At 42.8% G+C, this 22977-nt stretch overlaps 1 protein-coding gene across 1 annotated transcript in view; it reads right to left on the bottom strand.

Annotated features, from left to right (window-relative positions):
* LOC144255483 (signal-regulatory protein beta-1-like) overlaps positions 1-22977 on the bottom strand; it is a 32537-nt gene that overhangs the window by 3073 nt on the left and 6487 nt on the right. Inside the window, exon 2 of the mRNA XM_077800263.1 lies at positions 6865-7218. Coding sequence (XP_077656389.1) covers positions 6865-7218 — 354 coding nt within the window. The remainder of the gene's footprint in view (positions 1-6864; positions 7219-22977) is intronic.

Raw genomic sequence — 22977 nt, 5'->3', positions numbered from 1 at the left:
ACAGGGCATCTGGAAGGAACTTGCACCTTGAAAGAGTTTTTTTGGAGTCCAGACCTGCTGTTGTGGTTACATAGGAAATAATACACATTGGGCTACAGAATGGGGTCTCCAGACAACTATGGGTCTTTGGGACAATTTTTCATGGGAGAAGGAACATTGTTTTTAATTAGCAAAAGTTTGCTCTATAGGCTGGTATTGGCCCTGTCCCCAGCAACTTAGATTTGCATTGAGTAGTACAGATAGTCTACATGTGTCAGGGCAGAAAGTAATCAGCCATGTTCCATTGCTCTCCAGGGCTGTCCTAGTTTCCCTTTCTGTCAACTCCTAACTCACAGGTAGTTGGAGCATCAAAGGAGAATATACACAAGCAGAAATTTGCATGTTGTGATGAGGCTTTGAGGGTCGTCATTACAGTAGGTCTGTGACCACAAATCAGGAGGAAATCAAGACCCTGTGGAGACCACTCAAGGTCACCTAGGGGCCTGCTCCAAACAGTCTCCACCTCCCCAGGGAGCCCTTTCCAGATTTCCCCTAGAGGAGCCAGAGTCTGTGTGGTGAGGATACAGATGTGTATGGGAAATTCTAATATGGAATAGAACCTTGGCAGAGGTCAGCAGGGTAAGTAGTAGAGAGAGGCCCTGAGGAAGGAGAACAGAGCAACTGGTAGGTGGAGAGACAAGAGGCTGAAGAGTAGGACAGGAGTGTTCCCCTCCCTCTCCTTCTTCTCTAATATCTGTTTATGACAGAGGATCCATGGAGAGAAGGACCAAGCTCTTCACAGTGGACACTCTTGGGGTGAGGAGTGGGGGATTGCCAGTGAATGTAAGGTATATGTACACACTTGATAATTATTCTACAGTGAATAGGAATACTACCTATAGCACTAAAAAAAAAGAAGATAGTAAAGACCCAGTCAGCTGAAGTGGACATTCCACCAGGGAGAATTTTTTTCTTTTTGGTATTGGAGATTGAGCCCGGGGTGCTTATCCACTCAACCATGTCCCCAGCCCTTTTCAATATTTATATACAGACATGGCCTCTATGAGTGGCTTAGGGGCTTGGTGAGGTGCATAGGCTGACCTGGAGTTTGCCTTCCTCCTGCACCAGCCTCCTGAGTGGCTGTGATTGGACACCTAGCCTGGCCAGGGAGGTGACTGTACCCTGTTTCTTCTGGGGGGGTGGAGATATCCAGCCTATGATTTCTGGAGGTAGCTGGTTGCCTTTCATGTACCAGCTAGCAGGTGACCACCGTATTCCCACTCTTGGCACAAGAGTTCACCAGGAGCCCCCTCATGTGGTACAGGTACTGTCCATGGTCTCTGTGATGACTGAGGTGGTTTCATCTTGGACACTTCCATTCTCCAGCCAGGTCAGATGCAAGCTTAGGGGATAAAACTTCTTTGCCTGGCAGGTGAAAATCACCTGGTTCTGTGTCACTTGTGTGTTTTTAGGTGACCTCCATAGTGGGTAAAAAGAGAGGTGGAGGGCAAGAGCAATTAGAATTGACAAGTGGCAGGTGAAGAAGGCAAGTGGCAGGTGCCAGGACAGGCCCATCCCCCATCCTGCCTTCCTCCTTAGTGTCCCTGTTTGAAGGCCCCATGAGATGTGTGCCCAGCCCAACAGAGGAGACCCTCAGAGTGTGGTGTGGGGAGCTGACTAAGACGCTGCTGTGTTCCCAGGCTCTGGGTGCCCTGTGGGAAGGGGGTCACTGCTCTCATGTCACAACACACAGAGTCAAGGTGAAGTTCAAAGTAATCGATCTCCTGGGAGAGGACTCACCAGGGGTGTTGTCAGGGCCTTGCTCCCTGGGGCCAGCAGAGACCTGCAGGGTGTAGTTCCTGGTGGTGGCTGGCTGCCCATCATGCTCCACCCGGCAGGTGAACGTCACGTCCTCCCTGTGCACAGAGGTGTTGACCAGCAGCCAGCTCATCAGGTTGAAGGTCCCGTCCTTGTTCTCTGACTGGGTCAAGCCTGTTTCTGTCCTGGACACGTTGACATTCTCCACCCAGGTCAGCTGTAGGCTCTCAGGGTAGAACTGCATCACCTGGCAGATGATGTTCACCAGGTTCCCTGCCATGGTGGGCAGGGGGGTGACCTCCACGGTGGGCAAAACTGAAACAGCACAGGCAGAAGCTGTGACCTTATGGCACAGACAGCTGAGCTCCTCCCAGCAGGGCAAGGGCCTCCCTCGGGACAGGGCCAGGCATGCAGAGGGGCTCAGACACTGGGGGTTTGGACAGGAGTGAATCACTAACCACAGGGCCTGCCACCCACAGGTGCCAAGGGACCAGCAGCTCCCCTGAAGGTAAAAGTGAGTGAGGCTGACAAGCAGAATTCTGGCCTGAAAGAAGTTTGGCAGAATAGATGGAACCCCCCCATTCAGCAGTGGTAGTTTCTACTGGTCAATTTAATGAAGCCAGTAGCACATGCTGGCCACGGGGCAGGAGTCCACATATGATGGCTGGTGGCAGCACTGCTGGGAATTAGACCCCAAGCCACTGAGGTCCTGGAGAAAAGACCCCTGGGGAGCCGCTGACTGGGTGGCCAGTGTGGGCTGGAGCAGGGAGCAGGGTCCTGTACCTCGGATGGTGTCAGACAAGTTGACAATCCCCTGAAGAGGAGGGCCCCCCTCCAAGGTGAAATGGGCCACTTTGCAGATGACCTGAGAGTAGATGTCTCCAGGGGCCAGGGTCACCTGGGCTGTGCTGGACACGCTGTAGGACACACTTTCTCCCCTGGGGTGCACACTGGTCTGGGTGTGCGAGAGCTTATTCCTATTTTTGAACCACTTGAGGGTGATGTTCTGGGGGGAGAAGCCGTGGGACTTGCAGGTGAAGCTCACCGTCTGCCCAGGTGTGGCCCTCGTCGCTGGACCCGACACCACAGGGGGAGAGGGTCTGGCTGTGAAGGGGATTGACAGACGAGTCAGGTAATTGGGAGACCGCTGCTGCCCACAAACCAGTGACATGGTTAACAATTGTCCCCGACGTTATTGTTGGTGTTCTTATTTGCTGTGCTGGGGATTGAGCCCAGGTGCATGCTCAGCACATGCTCTGTCACTGGGCTACAACCACAATGACAAGACAAGATGTTTTTAATGCTCCTAATAAAGCTCTCTGGGTGCTGAGCTGATCCCTGTGTGGTGTCCCTACCCTCTTGTCCCTGGGTGAGCCCAACTATGTAGCAACACAGTGAGGATCGTCAGCCCAGGTACTGCTCGAGGCCTGAGGTCAGAGCCTTCCTCTCAGCACCAGGGCACTGCTGCCAACCTGGGCCCAGGGAGGACCTCACAGCCCTGTCTTACTCTGTTAAAAACCTTTTCCTGCTGGCCTGACCTGGAATGCTTGACACCAAGGAGGGTCATATTTAGAAACAAATGCAGGGGACAAATAGTACCAGGACACCAAATAAACATGGGAACCAGCTCTTTATGCTGAGACCTGGCCCAGCACCTCATCTGTGGAGTGGGGTGGTTGGCAAATCTCCTCCCAGGCCACACTGAGCCTAGCTGGTTTTGGGTCACACAGAGCTGCCCCTGGAATCTGAGCAAACTGTAGGGTGTGTTGCCCAGAGACTGGGGAGGCTGAGGCAGGGGGACTGCAATGTCCAGACCAGACTGGGAAACATAGCGAGAACATGCCTCAAAATGAAAAATAAAAAGGGCTGAGGATGAAGCTCAGTATTAAGGTGCCCCTGGTTTCAATCCTGAGTAACAATAACAAAACAAACAAAAACAAACCCAGGTCCATCCTTCTCCCAGACTTTACACTGTGCATGTCTCCTCCACAGGTGGTTATGAATTCACCCCAATTGTTCTTCTTTCCACAAGTATGCCAGGGGACTCACCTGGGCCAAGGCCTGAATTTGAGAAGGAGAGGATGAATGGGAGCTTTTTTTTTGAATCTGGGCTTCTCTGGGTCCATTGGCATTGGAGTCACAGGTCACTGAGTGCAGAGGAAGCCGCAGGACCAGGTTCATAACTGATGGCTAATTACAAGAGATGCAGACCCAGGCCCCTGAGCAGGTCCTGAGGGCACTCAGGGGAGAGTAGCAGGAGTCTGCTTGCCTGTGGACGGGTCCTCATATGGGTCCTTTGGTGTCTCCAGATTGCTCATCACCACTCAACACCTTCTAAAGCTGTCACCAGGCAGCAAATATCATGAAGGTTTGTATCCGCAAATACTGACCTCCCTGCCTGACATGTACCCAACCCTCAGAGGTTACAATATGCAGGGTGTCACTGAAGAAGTGGAGTCACCCAGACCCCAGCAGCCTGGAAGTCACTACAGGGGATAGAGACTCCATTCAGTGGCCTCTTATCAGGAGCTGCTCAGCATCCTGATGCTGCCCTGAGCCCCCAGAGACCCTCAGATCTTGATAACCACCTGCCCCAGGAGGAGGTGCTAGTGAGAGTCCATTATGAGACAAGGCTCAGAGAGGGAAATGGCCAGCCAAGGGCATCAGGCTGGGGGAGAGGGCATAGAGCAGACTCCCGTCATCCACACAGGAGGACAAGGTAACCCCTGTTCTTTTTCTGCTGAGCCTCAGTGTCCCCTTCTATAGAGAGTTCTTAAAGCACCACCCTGCAAGATAAGGGTGAAGGCAAGGGACAGCACTGGAATGGAGTAGGTGCCCAATAAATGACATCTGTGGCTGCTATTGTCACCTTCTAACCCACACATTCATTGTTTAGTAACAAATGCAGTGGGACCCCAGGAACAGTCTCCATCCTGTTCCTGTGTCTGCCAAGAGAGGAGGAGCAGAAATCAGGCCTCGGCCCAGGTGAGGCCCATGGCATGTTGTGGAAAGAAGGACAATTGGGGTGAATTCATAACCACCTGTGGAGGAGCCCTGCACAGAATAAACCTGTGTGAGAGGAGCAGCAGAAATCCCTGGATGATGGTGAAGCACCTGTTTTCTTGACCCCCCCAGCCCCCCAGGGAGGTCCTGAGAGTCTACCCAGGGCCTCAGGGTGCTCAGCAGGAACCAGTACTGAGCTGCACCCCCGCCCTCTCCCTGAGTTCTTAAGAGTCCCCACAGAAAACAAGGTGACAAAGTGCTTCTCATCATGAACAGCATCACAGGGGTTTCATCCAGAGAAGCTGTTTCCATAAAGAGGGGCTCTGTGAAGGGACAAGGGACAGATGTCTCAGTGACATTTTGGGTCATCAGGCAGGAGGGCTGTGTGCTGAAGAGCCAGGGCTCAGTGGCTCCAGCTCCTGTTCAGAGACAGACTCATGTCAGGTGTGGGCCCCAGGATGACGCTGGATCTGAGCGGGCTCTGTTGGGAGACCCTGCCAAGGGCCCAGAGAGCAGGAACACCTGAGAAGGACTCCTGTGCTCTCCCTTATTGCCAAAGGAAAAAACACCAGCTTCCCTTCTGTGTCTTAAGGACATGGATCTCAGGGGTCCAGAGCCTGGCTGTGTGTTAGAACCTTCTGGAGTAAGTAAAATCTTCAGATGCCCAGACTCATGTTGGAATTTTTAAAGCAAAATGTCAAGGTAAATCCTGGGTCTGGAATTTCTGTCATCAGTTTCCCACATGATTCCTATGCACAGCCAGTGGGGAGCCCCCGACCCCACCCACCACAACAGTAAGAAAAAATATAACATCTCCCCAGGAAGAAGGCTTTTGCTCTTGTTCAAACAACAGAGCAGCTCTGTGTGTCCTGCTGGGGCATCTCCCCATGGAGAGAGACGTGGCTGACACTCAGGAGAGGTTCCCCACTCACTGTGGCTTCAGGGTGTGAATGTGAGTGGATTCCTGAACCTTGGGAGATAGATGAGGAGCAGAGACACTGCTCCCTCCCAGTGGATCAGGTCAGGGTCTGTGTTGAGCCCCTCCTGTGTCCTAGCCCCTCTGTGGGGACAGTGTCTATTCCCAGGGCAGCAGGAGCCTGGGCTGGAGTCAGGTTGGGCTCTGTCCCCTCCTGGCACTAATGTGCTGTGAGAGAGGGCCTCCTGGGCCTCCAGCTCCCCAGGGGTGGGCACAGGTGTGAAGGTCCATGTGTGCTGACCACCTCAGCCTCATGCCTTAGGGAAAGCATGTAGTGCTTTTTGTAGGAACCACACAGTGAGCACCTGTGCTTCCTGAACTGGGACCCCTGGGTCACCACATGGGAACGTTGCCTGGTGAGTGACCCAGTTCTGCCCCTGCCCTTCAGGGCCTATGAGGGCTGGTCCCTGAGACACAGGGATTTACTGCAGACTCAGGACAAATACCCAACCTCTTGGCAGCTCCTCCACCAGGGCCCCAGGTCTACAGGGAACCTGAGCCTGTCAGAATCCTCTCAGGTGCTGTTCCAGGAGGGGAAGGAAGGAAAGCATGCCCTGCCCCCTCCCTGCTCTGGAGGCCTGGTCCTCAGGGAGGGACAGGAACAGTAGCCTGTGGGAGGAGAACTTTAGCCTACAATGCTCCCAGCTCTGTCCAGACCATCCAGAGTGTATATAGGTACACAGTGGGTCCTGGGTGCTGGTGGCAAAAAATAAGACTCATCCATACATAGGCAGTGCTCTCTGAAGGCAGCACACATGGTCTGGCTCTGAGATTGGCAAGTCCCAAGTCCCTCAAACCCTCAGAGCCCTCAGCTGGGGAGCCACAGGGCAGGCCAGACTGGAAAAGGTCAGGGCTGTGGAGCAGGCAGGTGAGGGGAGCAGATGCCCCCCATTTACCAGCCATGGAGCCTGGACCAAATAGCACGGCCTCCACAGGCCTCTGCCTCCCTGACCTGCAGAAGGGGTGACCGCAGGTCATGTCATGAGCACCCAGTGCTGCTCCTGCTTCTCAGCTGTGGCCCCCAGGATGGAGGGCGTGACCCCTGACCTCCTGTCCCACCCCAGGGAGGAGGAGGCAGCTGCACTGACCTCGCACAGACAACTCAGTGCCTCCTCCAGACTTATACTCCTTATCAACAGGGGTCGATCTCTGGAACTTCACACAGTAGTAGGTGCCGGCATCTGCTGGGGTGACATTACTGATGCGGATGGAAAAGTCCCTGTTGTCCCTCTTTGTGACATCTGAGAGATTTGTGACTCGGGGGAAGTGGCCTTCTATGAACTTGTAGATCAGCTCCCGGCCTGGCCCTGTCCCCTTAAACCACTGGATGGGCCCCACCGGGAGCAGGGAGGTCATAGCGCAGTGCAGATTGGCCGACTCTCCAGCAGCGACAGACACTGACTTCTCAGGCTGGATCACCTGCAGCTCCTGTGCAGCCGCTCCTGGGGGGAGACACAGGGTGGTCACTGCTCATCCTGGGGATCCTCTTGGTTTATCACGTGGTATCAGCAAAGCCTGTCACTGACTGAGTGCCCACAGAGTGGCCTTGAGCTCAGCACAGGGCGTGTCCTCACACTGAGCCTCCCCTGGCCTGCACCTCCACACTGTGAGAACCTGCCCCTGAGGCCCAGAGCCATGAGCAAGGTGGAGGGAGGGTACTTGAGGACCTGAGCCCACCCCTGAGCTCTCATGTGTCACCAACTGTTTGTTGCTCTTCCCCTTTTGACCTCAAGGTCAGTTTTACTTTATGGACCATGACACTGGATGGGGTCCTGTGGCTCTTGGGTCTCCTGAGTATTGGGGAAGTGGTGGGTACAATTAGTGGGAAATGCATTTGATTGAGAGTCTCTGCTCAGGTTCCCTGTTCCACAGAGATTCCAGCTCATGATGGGGTTCCCTCCTTCAGCCTGGAGTGATCATGGTGCATACAGCAATGAATGTGCAGCTCAAGTAAGAAATGAAACATGGCTGAAGCCCCTCGCATATCTCCCCACAGCACAACCACATTCTGTGAGTTTCTAATGCTGCTGTGACAAAGGACTGCACACCTAGTGCCTACAGCAACAGAAATCTATCATGTCATGGTCATGACCATCAGAAGACAAAATTTGCTGTCACTGGGCCTCCACCCAAGGGTCCTCGTGAGAGCTGTTTCCTTAGGAGGCTGTTCCTTGCTCTCCACATCCAGGGGGCTGCCTGAGCTGCTTCCCCTTGTTTCCCATCCTCCTGTTCTTCCTCTTGCCTCCCCATCCCATGTTCTTCCCTAGCTCTTACCCTCCTGCCTCCTCCTCAGGACCCTAGTGACTTATTGGGCCCCACCTGAAAAGAGACCAGCACTGTGAAGCAGCTGTCTCCAACATGCTCCTGGAAAATTTGGATGAAGTGGAAAGAAAATCTAGAATATGATCAGCAAAATGAGAACATCAACAAAGAGAGAGAATGTATATATATATAAAAAAGAGAAATATGGGAGTTGATAAGCTCAATTAACTCAGAAGTTCACTGGTATTTTCACAACAGGTTTGAACAGGCAGCTGAAAAAACCACAAACTGTGGAGCAGGATCCATTGACATTGCCGAGTCTGCAATTCAGGAAAACAACAACAATAACAACAAAAACAAAAACAAAAACAAAAAAACTTCAGAATCTTAAAAAAAAACTAAAGTCATTCAGGATGTCAGCATTGACAAACACAAGAATCCCAGAGATTCGTGAAGAAAAAAATGACAAAAGTTTACTGGAAAGATAAAAGTTCTCTACAATCTTGAATATAATCAAGTATATGAATGTTCTAATCCAAGATACTGAACAAACTCCAGGAACCATCAATGTGAGCAGACCCACACTGAGGCCACTGGAAACCAATTTGCCAAAGCTAAAGTAAAAGAGAAAATACTGAAGCAGAAATAGAGGCATGTTCACCAGACACCGGAGAGCTTCCTGAGTTTTTTAAAAAATTTTTTAATTTTTTAAATTTTTATATAATTTTATGTAAGTTATATATAAGTATATATGTGTACATATATGAGTTTAGGCCACTAACATTCAGGGTTATTATTGAGACATGATTTGTATTCCCAGCCATTTTTGTTTATTTTTGGTATTTAACGTGTCAGCTCTGTTGGGGTGATCCTTATGTTGCTCATCAGTGGGATCAACCCTCCCATTGACCACACAGTGGAGATGAGGAAGTCACGGGCAAAGTCCCTGGGACATGGCCTCTGACGGCTCATGTACTACTCCCTATCTGTCCCCAAGGCTCCACTGTGTTGCACAGCTCTCTGGCCTGCTGGCTGTTTTGTGCTCTGCTTTGTGAAGCTCTCTGTTGCTTTTCCAGAGAGCTTATAATGGTCTTCACCTTAGAGTGCTGCTTCCATCCCAACCCCAAGAATGCAGACTGAGATACCAGTTCCCAACCTTGACCCCAGCTACAGAATCATCCTATCATTGAAAGGAACACCTGGCCATGTGAACTGGTTATTTACCAGTGTACTGTGTGGGAATGTGATTTGAGGTCCTCTTATGATGGGTGTGTGTAGAGGTATTAGGGGCATTAGGGAGTGAATTTCATCATTTTATGTTATATGCATGTATGAACATGCCAAAACCCATTATTTTGTCAAATTCATATGTGCTCCACCATCCAAAAAAACAAAACAGTTAAAAAAAAAAGAGGAACAAAGGCCCCTGGAATTTCCCCAGATACTTTTCTAGGCAGAGGAGGGGGACTCCTGTTTGTAGATCAATGATGTGGGAAGCTTCAAGCAATGTCAGCATCATAGCTGCTATAAAAATTCACTGTGGAGGGAATCCAAGAGACGGGCCAGAAGGAGGCACATTCTGTGTCACTCTGTCACCTGGGACCCAAGTAGTGAGAGTATACTACTTCTCTGCAAGTGATTTTTCTGCTTCTGAACAGGAATAATGGCCACTGTGTGCATGCAGGGCTCCAGGCCTCAGTGTCAGAGTAGGTCTCCCAACTACTCACCCACGCAGAACTACGCGTTGCACAAGCAGGTCCATCAGCATCAGCACCCACACAGAATTTATGGCCACCCACATGAGAAGAAATCCAGAATGCTGCTTCCACGCAGGACTCCTGGAAGCTACCTGTGTGTGGGAACTCTGGCCACCACTCCTGTGTGAACCCCCATCTACTAATGTTGGGCTCCCCTGGTTGCCTCCATCTTGGGACTCCACAGCAATGGAGATAGTCCCTTATGCACAGTAGCCTACCTGCATCTGGGGACTTCACCTAGCTCTTAAGACAGCCAGCTTGTCTCTGAACACATCATTCATTGCCATCTTCCAGCTCCTCCCACCTGACCTGACACCCCATTGCTGAAAGAAGCTGCCTCCATCTTGGGTCACCTCATCACCATCTCTAGTGGGGGCAAGTCCCAGTTTTGAACTCTGGCTGGCCAGGTTCTGGGCCCATGAGTTGGAAAGCAGCCTATGTGGCCTATGTGAGGGACTCTCAGGGTCCAGCACACTGAACCTGGATACAGTGGTTAGCACACTACCTGCAAACAGCCCAATCACCATGGTAACCTGGCCTCCCTCAGGTGCACAGCATGTTTCTTTCCTTCTGCTTTTCTGCCATTGACCTTTTAGACCATTGGCCGCCACTCGTAAGCATGTCACTAGCTCATTGGGTTATGTGACCGTCAGATGAATCTGCCCAGTAACAGGCTATGCATAAAAACTTGCCTATGCAATAATAAAGTGGATTGAGTTATCTGTCACTGACCCTGGAGGTCTCTTTTCAGCTCCATTGCCACACCTTCCTCAGCTCTTTGGTGGGCTTTGGCTGGACCTAGTGAGCCCTCAGCCAGGTACCCAGTATCCACCCCCTCCCCCCAGCAGCTCTAGCCCAGCACAGTGACTACCCAACACAAAACAGCTCTTGTAACACACCCAAAGTGCCCCACACAAGATCCCCAGAGAAAAATGCACCTTATTATGAACTAGTAAGGGAGAGGGTGAGTGTGATAGAGTTTAGAGACTAACATAGAGACCAGGAACTGGGAGTCCTTCAGGGGAGATAAGGAGATAAGACCAGGTGCTCACATCACACGAGTGGGCCCAAAAAGAGATCCTTGATGTGCCACACTTTAATTTCTGGTGCCCTCCTCCCAGGACCAACCCTCCCTCCCTGATTTCCTTCACTGTCCCGAGGGTGGAGATACCAGCTAACAACAGACGGCCCTCCTATTGGATGAGAAGGGAAGCAGGAAAGATCCTCCAACCAAAACATTCCTGGTTTATTCCTTCAAGATTATTTTTCTTTCCTTTTTCTTCTCCCTCTCTATTTTCCCTCCCTCATCCCCAACATATATGAAACCAAGTACTTTGCATGAATTGGGATTTTGAGGACTGGGACACTGAATAATATATTACAGTTGTGTTGTATATATATTTTTTCCCTCCAATTTTTACCATTTTAAATTTTTCTTTACCTAAAATTACTTCCTCTCTATTCTCCTGCTACTAACCTTCTTCTTTAGATTTCTCTTTCACACTTCTTAAGATATAATAACTCTATATCCTCACCTCCTACCTCCTCAGCATATCATCCTACAACTAACCCCTAGTTCTTTGTCCACTGTCAGAAAATGTAAACCCTTTTATAAACCTATGGATTATATTGTAGATAATAATTGAATTCAACATTTCTGTATATTATGATCAAATTGTAAATGTCTTAATAGCAACTATTTGTTTTAAGGCTGTATATTGTTTATATTGGGATCTATTAACATTGCCCTTCCCCTCGAAAGAGAGGTAATGGAACCCTACAGGGGCACCCTAATCCTATATGGTAAAAATGGTAACACCTTGGATCTGCAGTACTAGAAGGGAAGACACATGAAGAACATGAAAAGACAAGGGAAGAAAGTGTCCCAAATAAACCAAGATACCACTTATTAGAATCCATGGCCAGCACAGCAGAGGAAATTACAGAGAAGGAGTTCAGGATGTACATAATTAAAATGTTCTGTGAATTAAAAGATGATATAAAAAAAGCAAATACAAGCAGTAAAAGATCATTTTAAGAGGCTGGGGATGTGGTTCAAGTGGTAGCGTGTTCATCTAGCATGCGTGAGGCGCTGGGTTCAATTCTCAGCACCACATAAAAATAAAATAAAGATATTGTGTCCACCTAAAACAAAAAAAAATATTAAAAAAGATCATTTTGACAAAGAGCAACATAAACAAATACAGGAAGCAAAAGATTACTTCAATAGGGAGATAGAGGTAAACAAACAAACCGAAATCCTTGAAATAAAAAAAGAACAATAAATCAAATTAAAAGTTCAATTCAAGAATCACCAACAGAGTAGACCATTTGGAAGACAGGATCTCAGACAATGAAGGCAAAATATATACTCTTAAAAAGAATGTAGACCACATAGTCAAAATGGTAAAAAACCATGAGCAGAACATTCAAGAAATATGGGATATCACAAAAAGACCACATTTTAAGAGTCATCGGAATAGAGGAAGGCATAGAATTCCAAACCAAAGAAATGAACAATCTATTCAATGAAATGGTATCAGAAAATTTTCCAAAGAATGATTTGGAAAATCAAATTCAAGAGGCTTACAGAATGCCAAATGTACAAAATCACAGCAGATCCACACCAAAGCACATTATTATAATAAAAATGTCTAACATACACAATGAGAAGAGAATATTAAAAGCCACAAGAGAAAGGAATCAGATTACATATGGGAGAAACCAATTAGGTTATGAGCAGACTTTTTTCAACCCAGACTCTGAAAGCTAGATGATCCTAGAGCAACATATACCAAGCTCTGAAAGAAGATGGATGCCAACGAAGAATTTTGTATCCAGCAAAATTAAGATTTAGATTTTATGATAAAATAAAAATCTTCCATGGTAAACAAAAGTTATAAGAATTTACAGCTAGAAAGCCTTCACTACAGAACATCCTCAGCAGAATATTCCATGAAGAGAAAATGAAAAACAACAATGAAAATCAGCAGAGGGAGGTATTGCACTAAAGAAAAAGCCTATCAAAGGAAAAATTAAGTCAAATTAAATACCAAAAATAAACAAAAATGGCTGGGAATACAAATCATGTTTCAATAATATCTCTGAATGTTAATGGCCTCAACTCACCAATCCAAAGACATAGGCTTGCAGATTGGATAAAAAAAAGACCCAACAATATGCTGCCTCAAAGAGACTCATCTCATATGAAAAGACATCCAAAGACTGATGATGAAGGGTTGGGAAAAATCATACCACTCACATGAACTCCAGAAGCAAGCAGGAATTTCCATCCTCATGTCAAATAATATAGACTGCAAACTAAAGTAAATCAAAAGGATAAAGAAGGACACTACATGCTGCTCAAGGGAACTATACACCAACAATACTTAACAATAATAAATATATATCCCCAAACAATGGGGCATCTATGTTCATCAAACAATTTTAAAGTTCAAGAGTCAATAGACCACAACACAATTATTTTGGGTGACTTTAACTCACTTCTTTCACCACTGGATAGATCTTCCAAAAGAAAGCTGAACAAAGAAACTATAGAACTCAATAATACAATCAATAATTTAGACTTAACATATATAAAATATTTCACCTTTCAATGAGAGAATACACTTTCTCCTCAGCAGCACATGGATCTTTCTCTAAAATAGATCATATGTTATGCCACAAAGCAAATCTTAGTAAAATATAAAAAAGTAGAGACACTACTCTGAATTCTATCAGATCAATATGAAATGAATTGGAAATCAATGATGAAATAATGAATAAAATCCACTCCAGAGACCGGAGGAGGAAGCCTGGCACTGAGCCAGACCAGAGGAGGACCCCGGGGCCAGCCCTGTGCGTTAGTCTGGAGGAAGCCCATCAACTCTTAAAACCCATCAAAGCGGGTGTGGCTACCAGCACGGTTCTGCGGCTGATCCAGGTACCCGGTTTCCAACTCCCCCACCCTTAGCTTCAATAACTCAAAATATTTCCCACAAGTTTTTGGGGGGTGTAGCTATCAATGCAAAGCAACAACTGTACAAGCACCTGGTTTCCACCTCAGAGACTAGAGTAGGGAGGATACTGGTGGAAGCTCATGTCCTTTCACACTGGCTTCATCCACCACCCTGAACACAAAGGCTCAAGCTAGGAATAGACAATGTCACCTACTGGAAGAAAGGAAAACAGAGTTCTGAGAGACTTTTTTTTCTCTTTCTCTCTTTTCTTCTCTCTCTTTCACAACCTCAACATATGTGAAACCAAGAACTGTGCATGAACAACTGAATCCCCAATATAATATAATATAGAGGAATTGCATATGCCCCACCTCCCCCATTTTTTCCCTTTTTTCTTCCTTACTTTCTTTTTCCTTCTCTCTCTTTTCTCTTTTCTTCCTTGTTTTTTTCTTTTTTCTTCATTCTTACTCCCTCTATCCCACTTTCAACCCCCTAACTTTTACTATCTATACATAGGGTAACTATCTAAATACAGATAGGAGGTTGAATCTATACATTCTTCCATAAATTACCAGTCTATTGGTTAGAGTTCTCCAAAGTTGCTAAGTTAGATTAACTTCATACCCTCACTCCTTTCCCCCTAAGTACAACATCTTTCATCTGAAATTCAGTTTTCTATATGCCACCAGATTTGGTATGCCTTTTTGAAACTAATGACTATATTTTTAAATAATAGTTGAAACAAATATCTGTAGACTTAGATTCTAACTATAAATGTATTAATAATGAAAACTTGTGCTTAGATGATGTACTGTTGATATTGGGAACTGTTAACATTGTCTTTCTCTGCAAAAGAGGGATTTTGGAGCTATACAAGACAATATAAACATATAAGGGGAAAACCATTAACACAACAGTTTCACAAAGCTAGAAAGAAACATGAGCAGTATGAAAAGACAAGGAAAAAAAGTACCACAAATGATACAGGTCAATTCAACATTAGAAGAGGTAATATCTGCAGCAGATGGAATGTCAGATAAAGAGTTCAGGATACACATGCTTCAGATGATCTGGATTCTCAAGGAAGACATTAGACAGCAAAATCAGACAATGAAAGATCACTTTGACAATGAATTACATAAACAAATCCAAGAAGCAAAAGATCAACTCTACAGGGAGATAGAGGATATAAAAAACAAAACAAAACAGAAATCCTGGAAATTCAGGAAACAATAAACCAAAATAAAAACTCAAATGAAAGTATTACCAGCAGAGTAGAACACTTAGAAGATAGAACATCAGACAATGAAGACAAAGTTGAAAAAGAACATAGACAGCTCAGCGAGAATGTTAAGAAATCATGAGCAGAACATCCAAGAAATATGGGATAACATAAAGAGATCAAACTTAAGAGTTATTGGGATACAAGAGGGTATAGAGGTCCAAACCAAAGGAATGAGCAATCTGTTCAATGAAATAATACTAGAAAACTTCCCAGACTTAAAGAATGAAACAGAAATCCAAATATTCAGGATGCCAAATGTACAAAATCATAAGAGATCCACACCAAGACACATAATAATGAAGATGCCCAACATACAGAATAAGGAGAGAATCTTAAAAGCTACAAGAAAGAGGAAGCAGATCACATTTAGGGGTAAACCAATCAGGATAATGGCTGATCTTTCAACACAGACTCTGAAAGCTAGAAGATCCTGGAACAACATATTTCAAATACTGAAAGAAAATGGGTTCCAACCAAGAATTGTGTATCCAACAAAATTAAGCTTCAGGATTGAAGGTGAAATAAAAATCTTCCATGATAAACAAAAGTTAAAAGAATTTGCAACTTGAAAACCAGCTCTTCAAAACATCCTTGGCAAAACATAACAGGAAGAGGAAATGAAAAATAACAATGAAAACCAACAGCAGGAGGTAGTACAATAAAGGAAAAACTAATCAAAGAGAAAAAACAAATCATGTTAAGTAACATAAATAAACAAATATGGCTGGAAGTACAAACCATATCTCAATACTAACCCTAAATATTAATGGCTTAAATGCACCAATCAAAAGACATAGGCTAGTAGACTGGGTTAAAAAAAAATCCAACAATATTCTGCCTACAGGAGACTCATCTGATAGGAAAAGACATACACAGACTGAAGGTGAAAGGTTGGGAAAAATCATACCACTGATATGGACCTCAGAAGCAAGCAGGGGTGTCCATACTTGTATCAAATAAAATAGATTTCAAGCCAAAGTTAATCAAAAGGGATAAACAAGGACACTACATACTGCTCAAGGGAACCATACACCAACAAGACTTAACGATCATTAATATTTTTGCCCCAAACAAGGGTGCAGCTACGTTCATCATCTTCTCAAGTTCAAGAGTCAAACAGACCACAACACAATAATCATGGGAGATTTTAACACACCTCTCTCACCACTGGACAGATCTTCCAAACAAAAGTTGAATAAAGAAACCATAGAACTCAATAATACAATTAATAACTTAGACTTAATTGACATATACAGAATATACCACCCAACACCAAGCAGATACACTTTCTTTTCAGCAGCACATGGATCCTTCTCAAAAATAGACCATATATTATGTCACAGGGCAAATCTTAGCAAATACAAAGGAGTAGAGATACTACCATGCATTTTATCTGATCATAATGCAAAGAAATTGGAAATCAATAATAAAATAAGAAAGAAAAATTCCTACATCACATGGAGAATAAACAATATGCTACTGAATGAACAAAGGGTTACAGAAGACATCAAAGAGGAAATTAAAAAATTCTTAGAGGTAAATGAAAACTCAGACACAACATATTGAAAACTCTGGGAAACTATGAAAGCAGTTCTAAGAGGAAAATTCATTTCATGGAGTTCATTCCTTAAAGAAGGAAAAGCCAACAAATAAATGGCCTCACACTACACCTCGAAGCCCTAGAAAAAGAAGAACAAATCAGCAGCAAATACAGTAGAAGGCAAGATATAATTAAAATCAGAGCTGAAATCAATGAAATAGAAACAAAAGAAACAATCGAAAAAATTGACAAAACTAAAAGTTGGTGCTTTGAAAAAATAAATAAGATTGATAGACCAGTAGCCATGCTAACAAAGAGAAGAAGAGAGAGAACCCAAATTACTAGCTTATGGAATGAAAAACGCAACATCACAACAGACACTTCAGAAATACAGAAGATAATTAGAAATTATTTTGAAACCCTATATTCTAATAAAATAGAGGATAGTGAAGGCATTGATAAATTCCTTAAGGCATATGAGCTACCCAAATTGAGTCAGGATGATATAAACAACCTAAACAGACCAGTATCAAGTGAGGAAATAGAAGAAGCCATCAAAAAACTACCAACCAAGAAAAGCCCAGGACCAGACGGATACACAGCAGAGTTTTACAAGAACTTTAAAGATGAACTAATACCAATACTCTTCAATATATTTCAGGAGATAGAAAAAGAGGGAGTACTTCCAAATTCATTCTATGAGGCCAATATCACTCTGATTCCAAAACCAGATAAAGACACTTCAAAGAAAGAAAACTTTAGACCAATATCCCTAATGAATTTAGACGCAAAAATCCTCAATAAAATTCTGGCAAATCGGGTACAAAAACATATCAAAAAGATCATGCACCATGACCAAGTGGGATTCATCCCCAGGATGCAAGGCTGGTCCAATATATGGAAATCAATAAGTATAATTCACCACATCAGTAGACTTAAAGATAAGAACCATATGATCATCTTGATAGATGCTGAAAAAGCATTCGAAAAAATACAGCATCCCTTTATGTTCAAAACTCTAGAAAAACTAGGGATAACAGGAAATTACCTCAACATGGTAAAAGCTATATACACTAAATCTCAGGCCAGCATCATTCTAAATGGAGAAAAATTGAAGGCATTCCCTTTAAAATCTGGAACAAGACATGGATGCCCTTTCTCACCACTTCTATTCAACATAGTTCTTGAAACACTAGCCAGAGCAATTAGACAGACAAAAGAAATTAAAGCCATAAATATAGGAAAAGAAGAACTTAAATTAGCACTATATGCTGATGACATGATCCTATATCTAGCAGACCCAAAAAGTTCAACCAAGAAACTTCTAGAACTAGTAAATGAATTCAGCAAAGTGGCAGGATATAAAATCAATACCAATAAATCAAAGGCATTCCTGTATATCAGTGACAAATTCTCTGAAATGGAAATGAGGACAACTGCTCCATTCACAATATCCTCAAAAAATAAAATACTTGGGAATCAACCTAACAAAAGAGGTGAAAGGGCTATACAATGAAAACTACAGAACCCTGAAGAAAGAAATAGAAGACCTTAGAAGATGGAAGGATTTACCTTGCTCATGGATTGGTAGAATTAATATTATTAAGATGGCCATATTACCAAAAGCACTTTACAGATTCAATGCAATTCCCATCAAAATCCCAATGACATTCTTTGCAGAAATAGAAAAAGCAATCATGAAATTCATCTGGAAAAATAAGAGACCCAGAATAGCTAAAGTAATTCTAAGCAGGAAGAGTGAAATTGGTGGTATCGTGATTCCAGATTTTTTAAACTATACTATAGAGCAATAGTAACAAAAACAGCATACTGGCACCAAAACAGGCTGGTGGACCAGTGGCACAGAATAGAGGACACAGAGACAAATCCACAAAATTACAACTACCTTATTTTAGACAAAGGTGCCAAAAACATGCAATGGAGAAAGGATAGCATCTTCAACAAATGGTACTGAGAGAACTAGAAATCCACATGCAACAAAATAAAATTGAATCCCTTTCTATCACCATGCACAAAAGTCAAATCAAAATGGATCAAGGAGCTAGGAATCAGACCAGAGACTCTGCATCTAACAGAAGATAAAGTTGGCCCTAATCTTCATCACGTGGGGGCAGGCCCCAAATTTCTTAATAAGACACCTATAGCACGAGAGTTAAAACCAAGAATCAACAAATGGGATGAATTCAAAATAAAAAGTTTTTTCTCAGCAAGAGAAATAATATGTGAGGTGAATAGGGAGCCTACATCCTGGGAACAAATTTTTACCCCTCAAACATCTGATAGAGCTCTAACCTCTAGGGTATACAAAGAACTCAAAAAGTTAAACAACAAATAACCCAATAACAAATAACCAAATAACCCAATCAACAAATGGGCCAAAGACTTGAACAGAAACTTCTCAGAAGAGAATATACAATCAATCAACAAATACATGAAAAAATGCTCACCATCTCTAGCAATCAGTGAAATGCAAATTAAAACTACTCTAAAATACCATCTCACTCCAATAAGAATGGCAGCCATTATGAAGTCAAACAACAATAAGTGCTGGCGAGGATGCGGGGAAAAAAGGTACACTCATACATTGCTGGTGGGGCTGCAAGTTGGTGCAGCCAATTTGGAAAGCAGTATGGAGATTCCTTGGAAAGCTGGGAATGGAACCACCATTTGACCCAGCTATTGCCCTTCTCAGACTATACCCAAAAGACCTAAAAAGAGCATACTACAGGGACACAGCCACATCAATATTTATAGCAGCACAATTCACAATAGCTAGAATGTGGAACCAACCTAGATGCCCTTCAATGGATGAATGGATTAAAAAATGTGGCATTTATACATAATGGAATATTACTCAGCACTAAAAAATAACAAGATCATGGCATTCGCAGGCAAATGGATGGCAATAGAGCAGATTATGCTAAGTGAAGTTAGCCAATCCCTAAAAAACAAATGCCGAATGTCTTCTCTGATATAAGGGGGATGACTCAAAATGGGATAGGGAGGAAGAGCATGAGAAGAAGACTACCACTAAATAGGGAAGAGAGGTGGGAGGGAAAAAGAGGGGCAAAAGAGGGAGTTTCGTGGAAGATGGAAGGAGAACCTCATTGTTATACAGAATACATATAAGATGTTGTGATGAGAAAAAGAAAAAAAGTGTGTCACATTAGATTGGATAGAGAGAAATGATGGGAGGGTAGGGGAGGAGTAGGGAGGATAGGAAGGGCAGCAGAATAGAATAGACAATATGATTGATGTATGTACATTCCATGTATGTATTACATGTCAAAATACATTCTGCTGTCATGTATGACTAATTAAAACAAAATAAAAATAAATTGGCAAAAAAAGGGAAAGAGAAAAATATAATGAAAATAAAACAACAACATAAACAACAACAAAAAGAATCAGAGAACTACGTTTTACAGAGAGCACTTTAGCCTATGGTTTAAAAATAGGGGATTCAATAATACCAAAAGACAAGGAATGTTTTCTATGTGGTTCATCCTATGACCAAAGGTAAATGAAATGATCCCAAAGCAAATGCATTTCCCATCTGTGTAGTACAAGGAAAACCAGTAAAGCATGATCTTGACTTTGATGGTCCAAAAAAAAAAAAAAAGAAATTGCACTCCAAAACCTGGAGACTAAATAACATGCTACTGAATGAATAATGGGTTTCGGAAGACATCAAGGAGATTAAAAATTTTTTAGAGGAGAATGAGATCACAGATACAACATATCAAAATCTCTGGGACACTATGAAAGCAGTTCTAAGAGGAAACCTCATAGCATGGAGTTCATTCCTTAAAAGAAGAAAAAGTCAACAGATAAATGATCTCACTTTACATCTCAAAGCCTTAGAAAAAGAAGAACAAATAAACACCAAATGCAGTAGAAGACAGGAAGTAATTAAAATCAGAGCTGAAATCAATGAAATTGAAACAAAAGAAACAATTGAAAAAAATTGACAGAACAAAATGTTGGTTCTTTGAAAAAAATAAGTAAAATTGACAAACCCTTAGACATGCTAACAGAGAGAGAGAGAAAACTCAAATCACCAACATACATGATGAAAAAGGAAATATCACAACAGACATTACCGAAATACAGAAGATAATTAGAAATTATTTTGAAAACTTGTACTCCAATAAAATAGAAAATATTGAAGACATTGAAAAATTTCTAGAGTCATATAATTTACCCCAATTGAATCAGGATTATATACACAATTTAAACAGATGAATTCCCAGTGATAAAATAGATGATGCCATCAACAGTCTACCAACCACGAAAAGCCCAGGACCAGATGGATACACAGCCAAGTTCTACAATACCTTTAAAGATGAACTAATACCAATACACTTCAATTATTTTAGGAAATTAAAAAAAGAGGGAGAACTTCCAAACTATTCTATGAGGCCAATATCACCCTGATTCCAAAAACAGGCAAAGAAACACAGCAAAAAAGAAAACTTTAGACCAATATTTTTAATAAACATAGATGAAAAAATTCTAAATAAAATTCTGGCAAATCAAATATAAAAACATATCAAAAAGATTGTGCACCATGATCAAGTGGGTTTCATTCCAGGCATGCAAGGTTGGTTCAACATATAGAAATCAATAAATGTAATTCATCACATCAATAGCCTTAAAGATAAGAATCATATGATTATCCCAATAAATGCAGAAGACATTTTACAGAATACAGCACCCTATTATGTTCAAAACACTAGAAAAATTTGGGATAACAGGAACATATCTCAACATCAAAAAGGCTATCTATGCTAAGTCCCAGGCAACATCATTCTAAATGGAGAAAACCTGAAGGCATTCTCTTTAAAAATTGGAACAAGACAGGGATGCCCTCTTTCCCCACTTCTATTGAACATAGTTCTTGAAATACTGGTCAGAGAAATTAAACATATGAAAGAAATTAAAGAGATACACATAGGAAAAGAAGAACTCAAATTGGCACTTTTTGCCGATGATAGGATTCTACACATAGAAGACCCTAAATGTTCCTCCAGAAAATTTCTAGAACTAGTCAATGTATTCATTAAAGTAGTAGGATATATATTCAACACCCATAAATCAAAGGCATTTCTGTACATCAGTGACAAATCCTCAGAAAGGGAAATGAGGAAGACTACCCATTTATAATAGCCTCAAAAAAAAAAAAAACCAACCAACTGGGGAATCAACTTAATGAAATAAATGAAATACCTCTACAAGCATAAAACTACAGAATGCTAAAGAAATAAGTCAAAGAAGACCTTAGAAGATGGAAAGATCTACTTTGCCCTTGGATAGGCAGAATTAATATTAACAAAATGACCATACTTCCAAAAGCACTATATGGATTTAATGCAATTCCAATCTAAATCCCAATGACATTCCTCATAGAAATAGAAAAAGCAGTCATGAAATTCATCTGGAAAAATAAGAAACCCAGAATAGCTAAAGCAATCCTTAGCAGGAAGAGTGAAGCAAGTGGCCTCACTATACCAGACCTTAAACTATACTACAGAGCAATAGTAACAAAAATATCATGTTTGGCACCAAAACAGACTGGTAGACCAATGGTACAGAATAGAGGACACAGAGACTAGCCCACATGGTTACAGTTATCTCATATTAGACAACGGTGCCAAAAATACATTGGAGAAAAGATAACCTCTTCAATAACTGGTGCTGGGAAAACTGGAAATCCATATGCAATAAATTGAAATTAATCCCCTTTCTCTCACCATGCACAAACTCAACTCAAAGTGGATTAAGGATGTAGGAATTAAAGAAGAGACCCTGTGACTTATAGAAGAAAAAGTAGGCCCAAATCTTCATCATCTTAGATTAGGCCCTGACTTTCTTAATAACACTCCCATAGTGCAAAAATTAAAACCAAGATTCATTAAATGGGATGGATTCAAACTAAAAAGCTTCTCAGCAAAAGAAACAAATCAGTTAGGTCAATAGAGAGCCTACATCTTGGGAACAAATTTTTACCACTTGTACATCAGATAGAGCACTAATCTCTAGCTTATATAAAGAAGTTAAAATTCTTAACACCAAAAAAATAAATAAAATAAAAAGCTCCACAAATAATCCAATCAATAAATGGTTCAAGGACCTGAACAGACACTTCTCAGAAGATGATATACAATAAATCAACAAAATATATGAAAAAATGTTCAACATCTCTAGCAATTACAGAACTGCAAATCAAAACTACTCTAAGATTTCATCTCACTGTGGTCAGAATGGCAGCTATTAAGAATACCAACAATGATAAGTTTTGGTGAGGATATGGGGGAAAAGGCACACTCATATATTGGTGGTGGGACTGTAAATTGGTGCAGCCAATATGGAAAGCA

This window comes from Urocitellus parryii, chromosome 6 (genome assembly GCF_045843805.1).
Source record: "Urocitellus parryii isolate mUroPar1 chromosome 6, mUroPar1.hap1, whole genome shotgun sequence".
Classification (NCBI taxonomy): Eukaryota; Metazoa; Chordata; class Mammalia; order Rodentia; family Sciuridae; genus Urocitellus; species Urocitellus parryii.
This window is presented reverse-complemented; position numbering and strand designations above follow the sequence as displayed.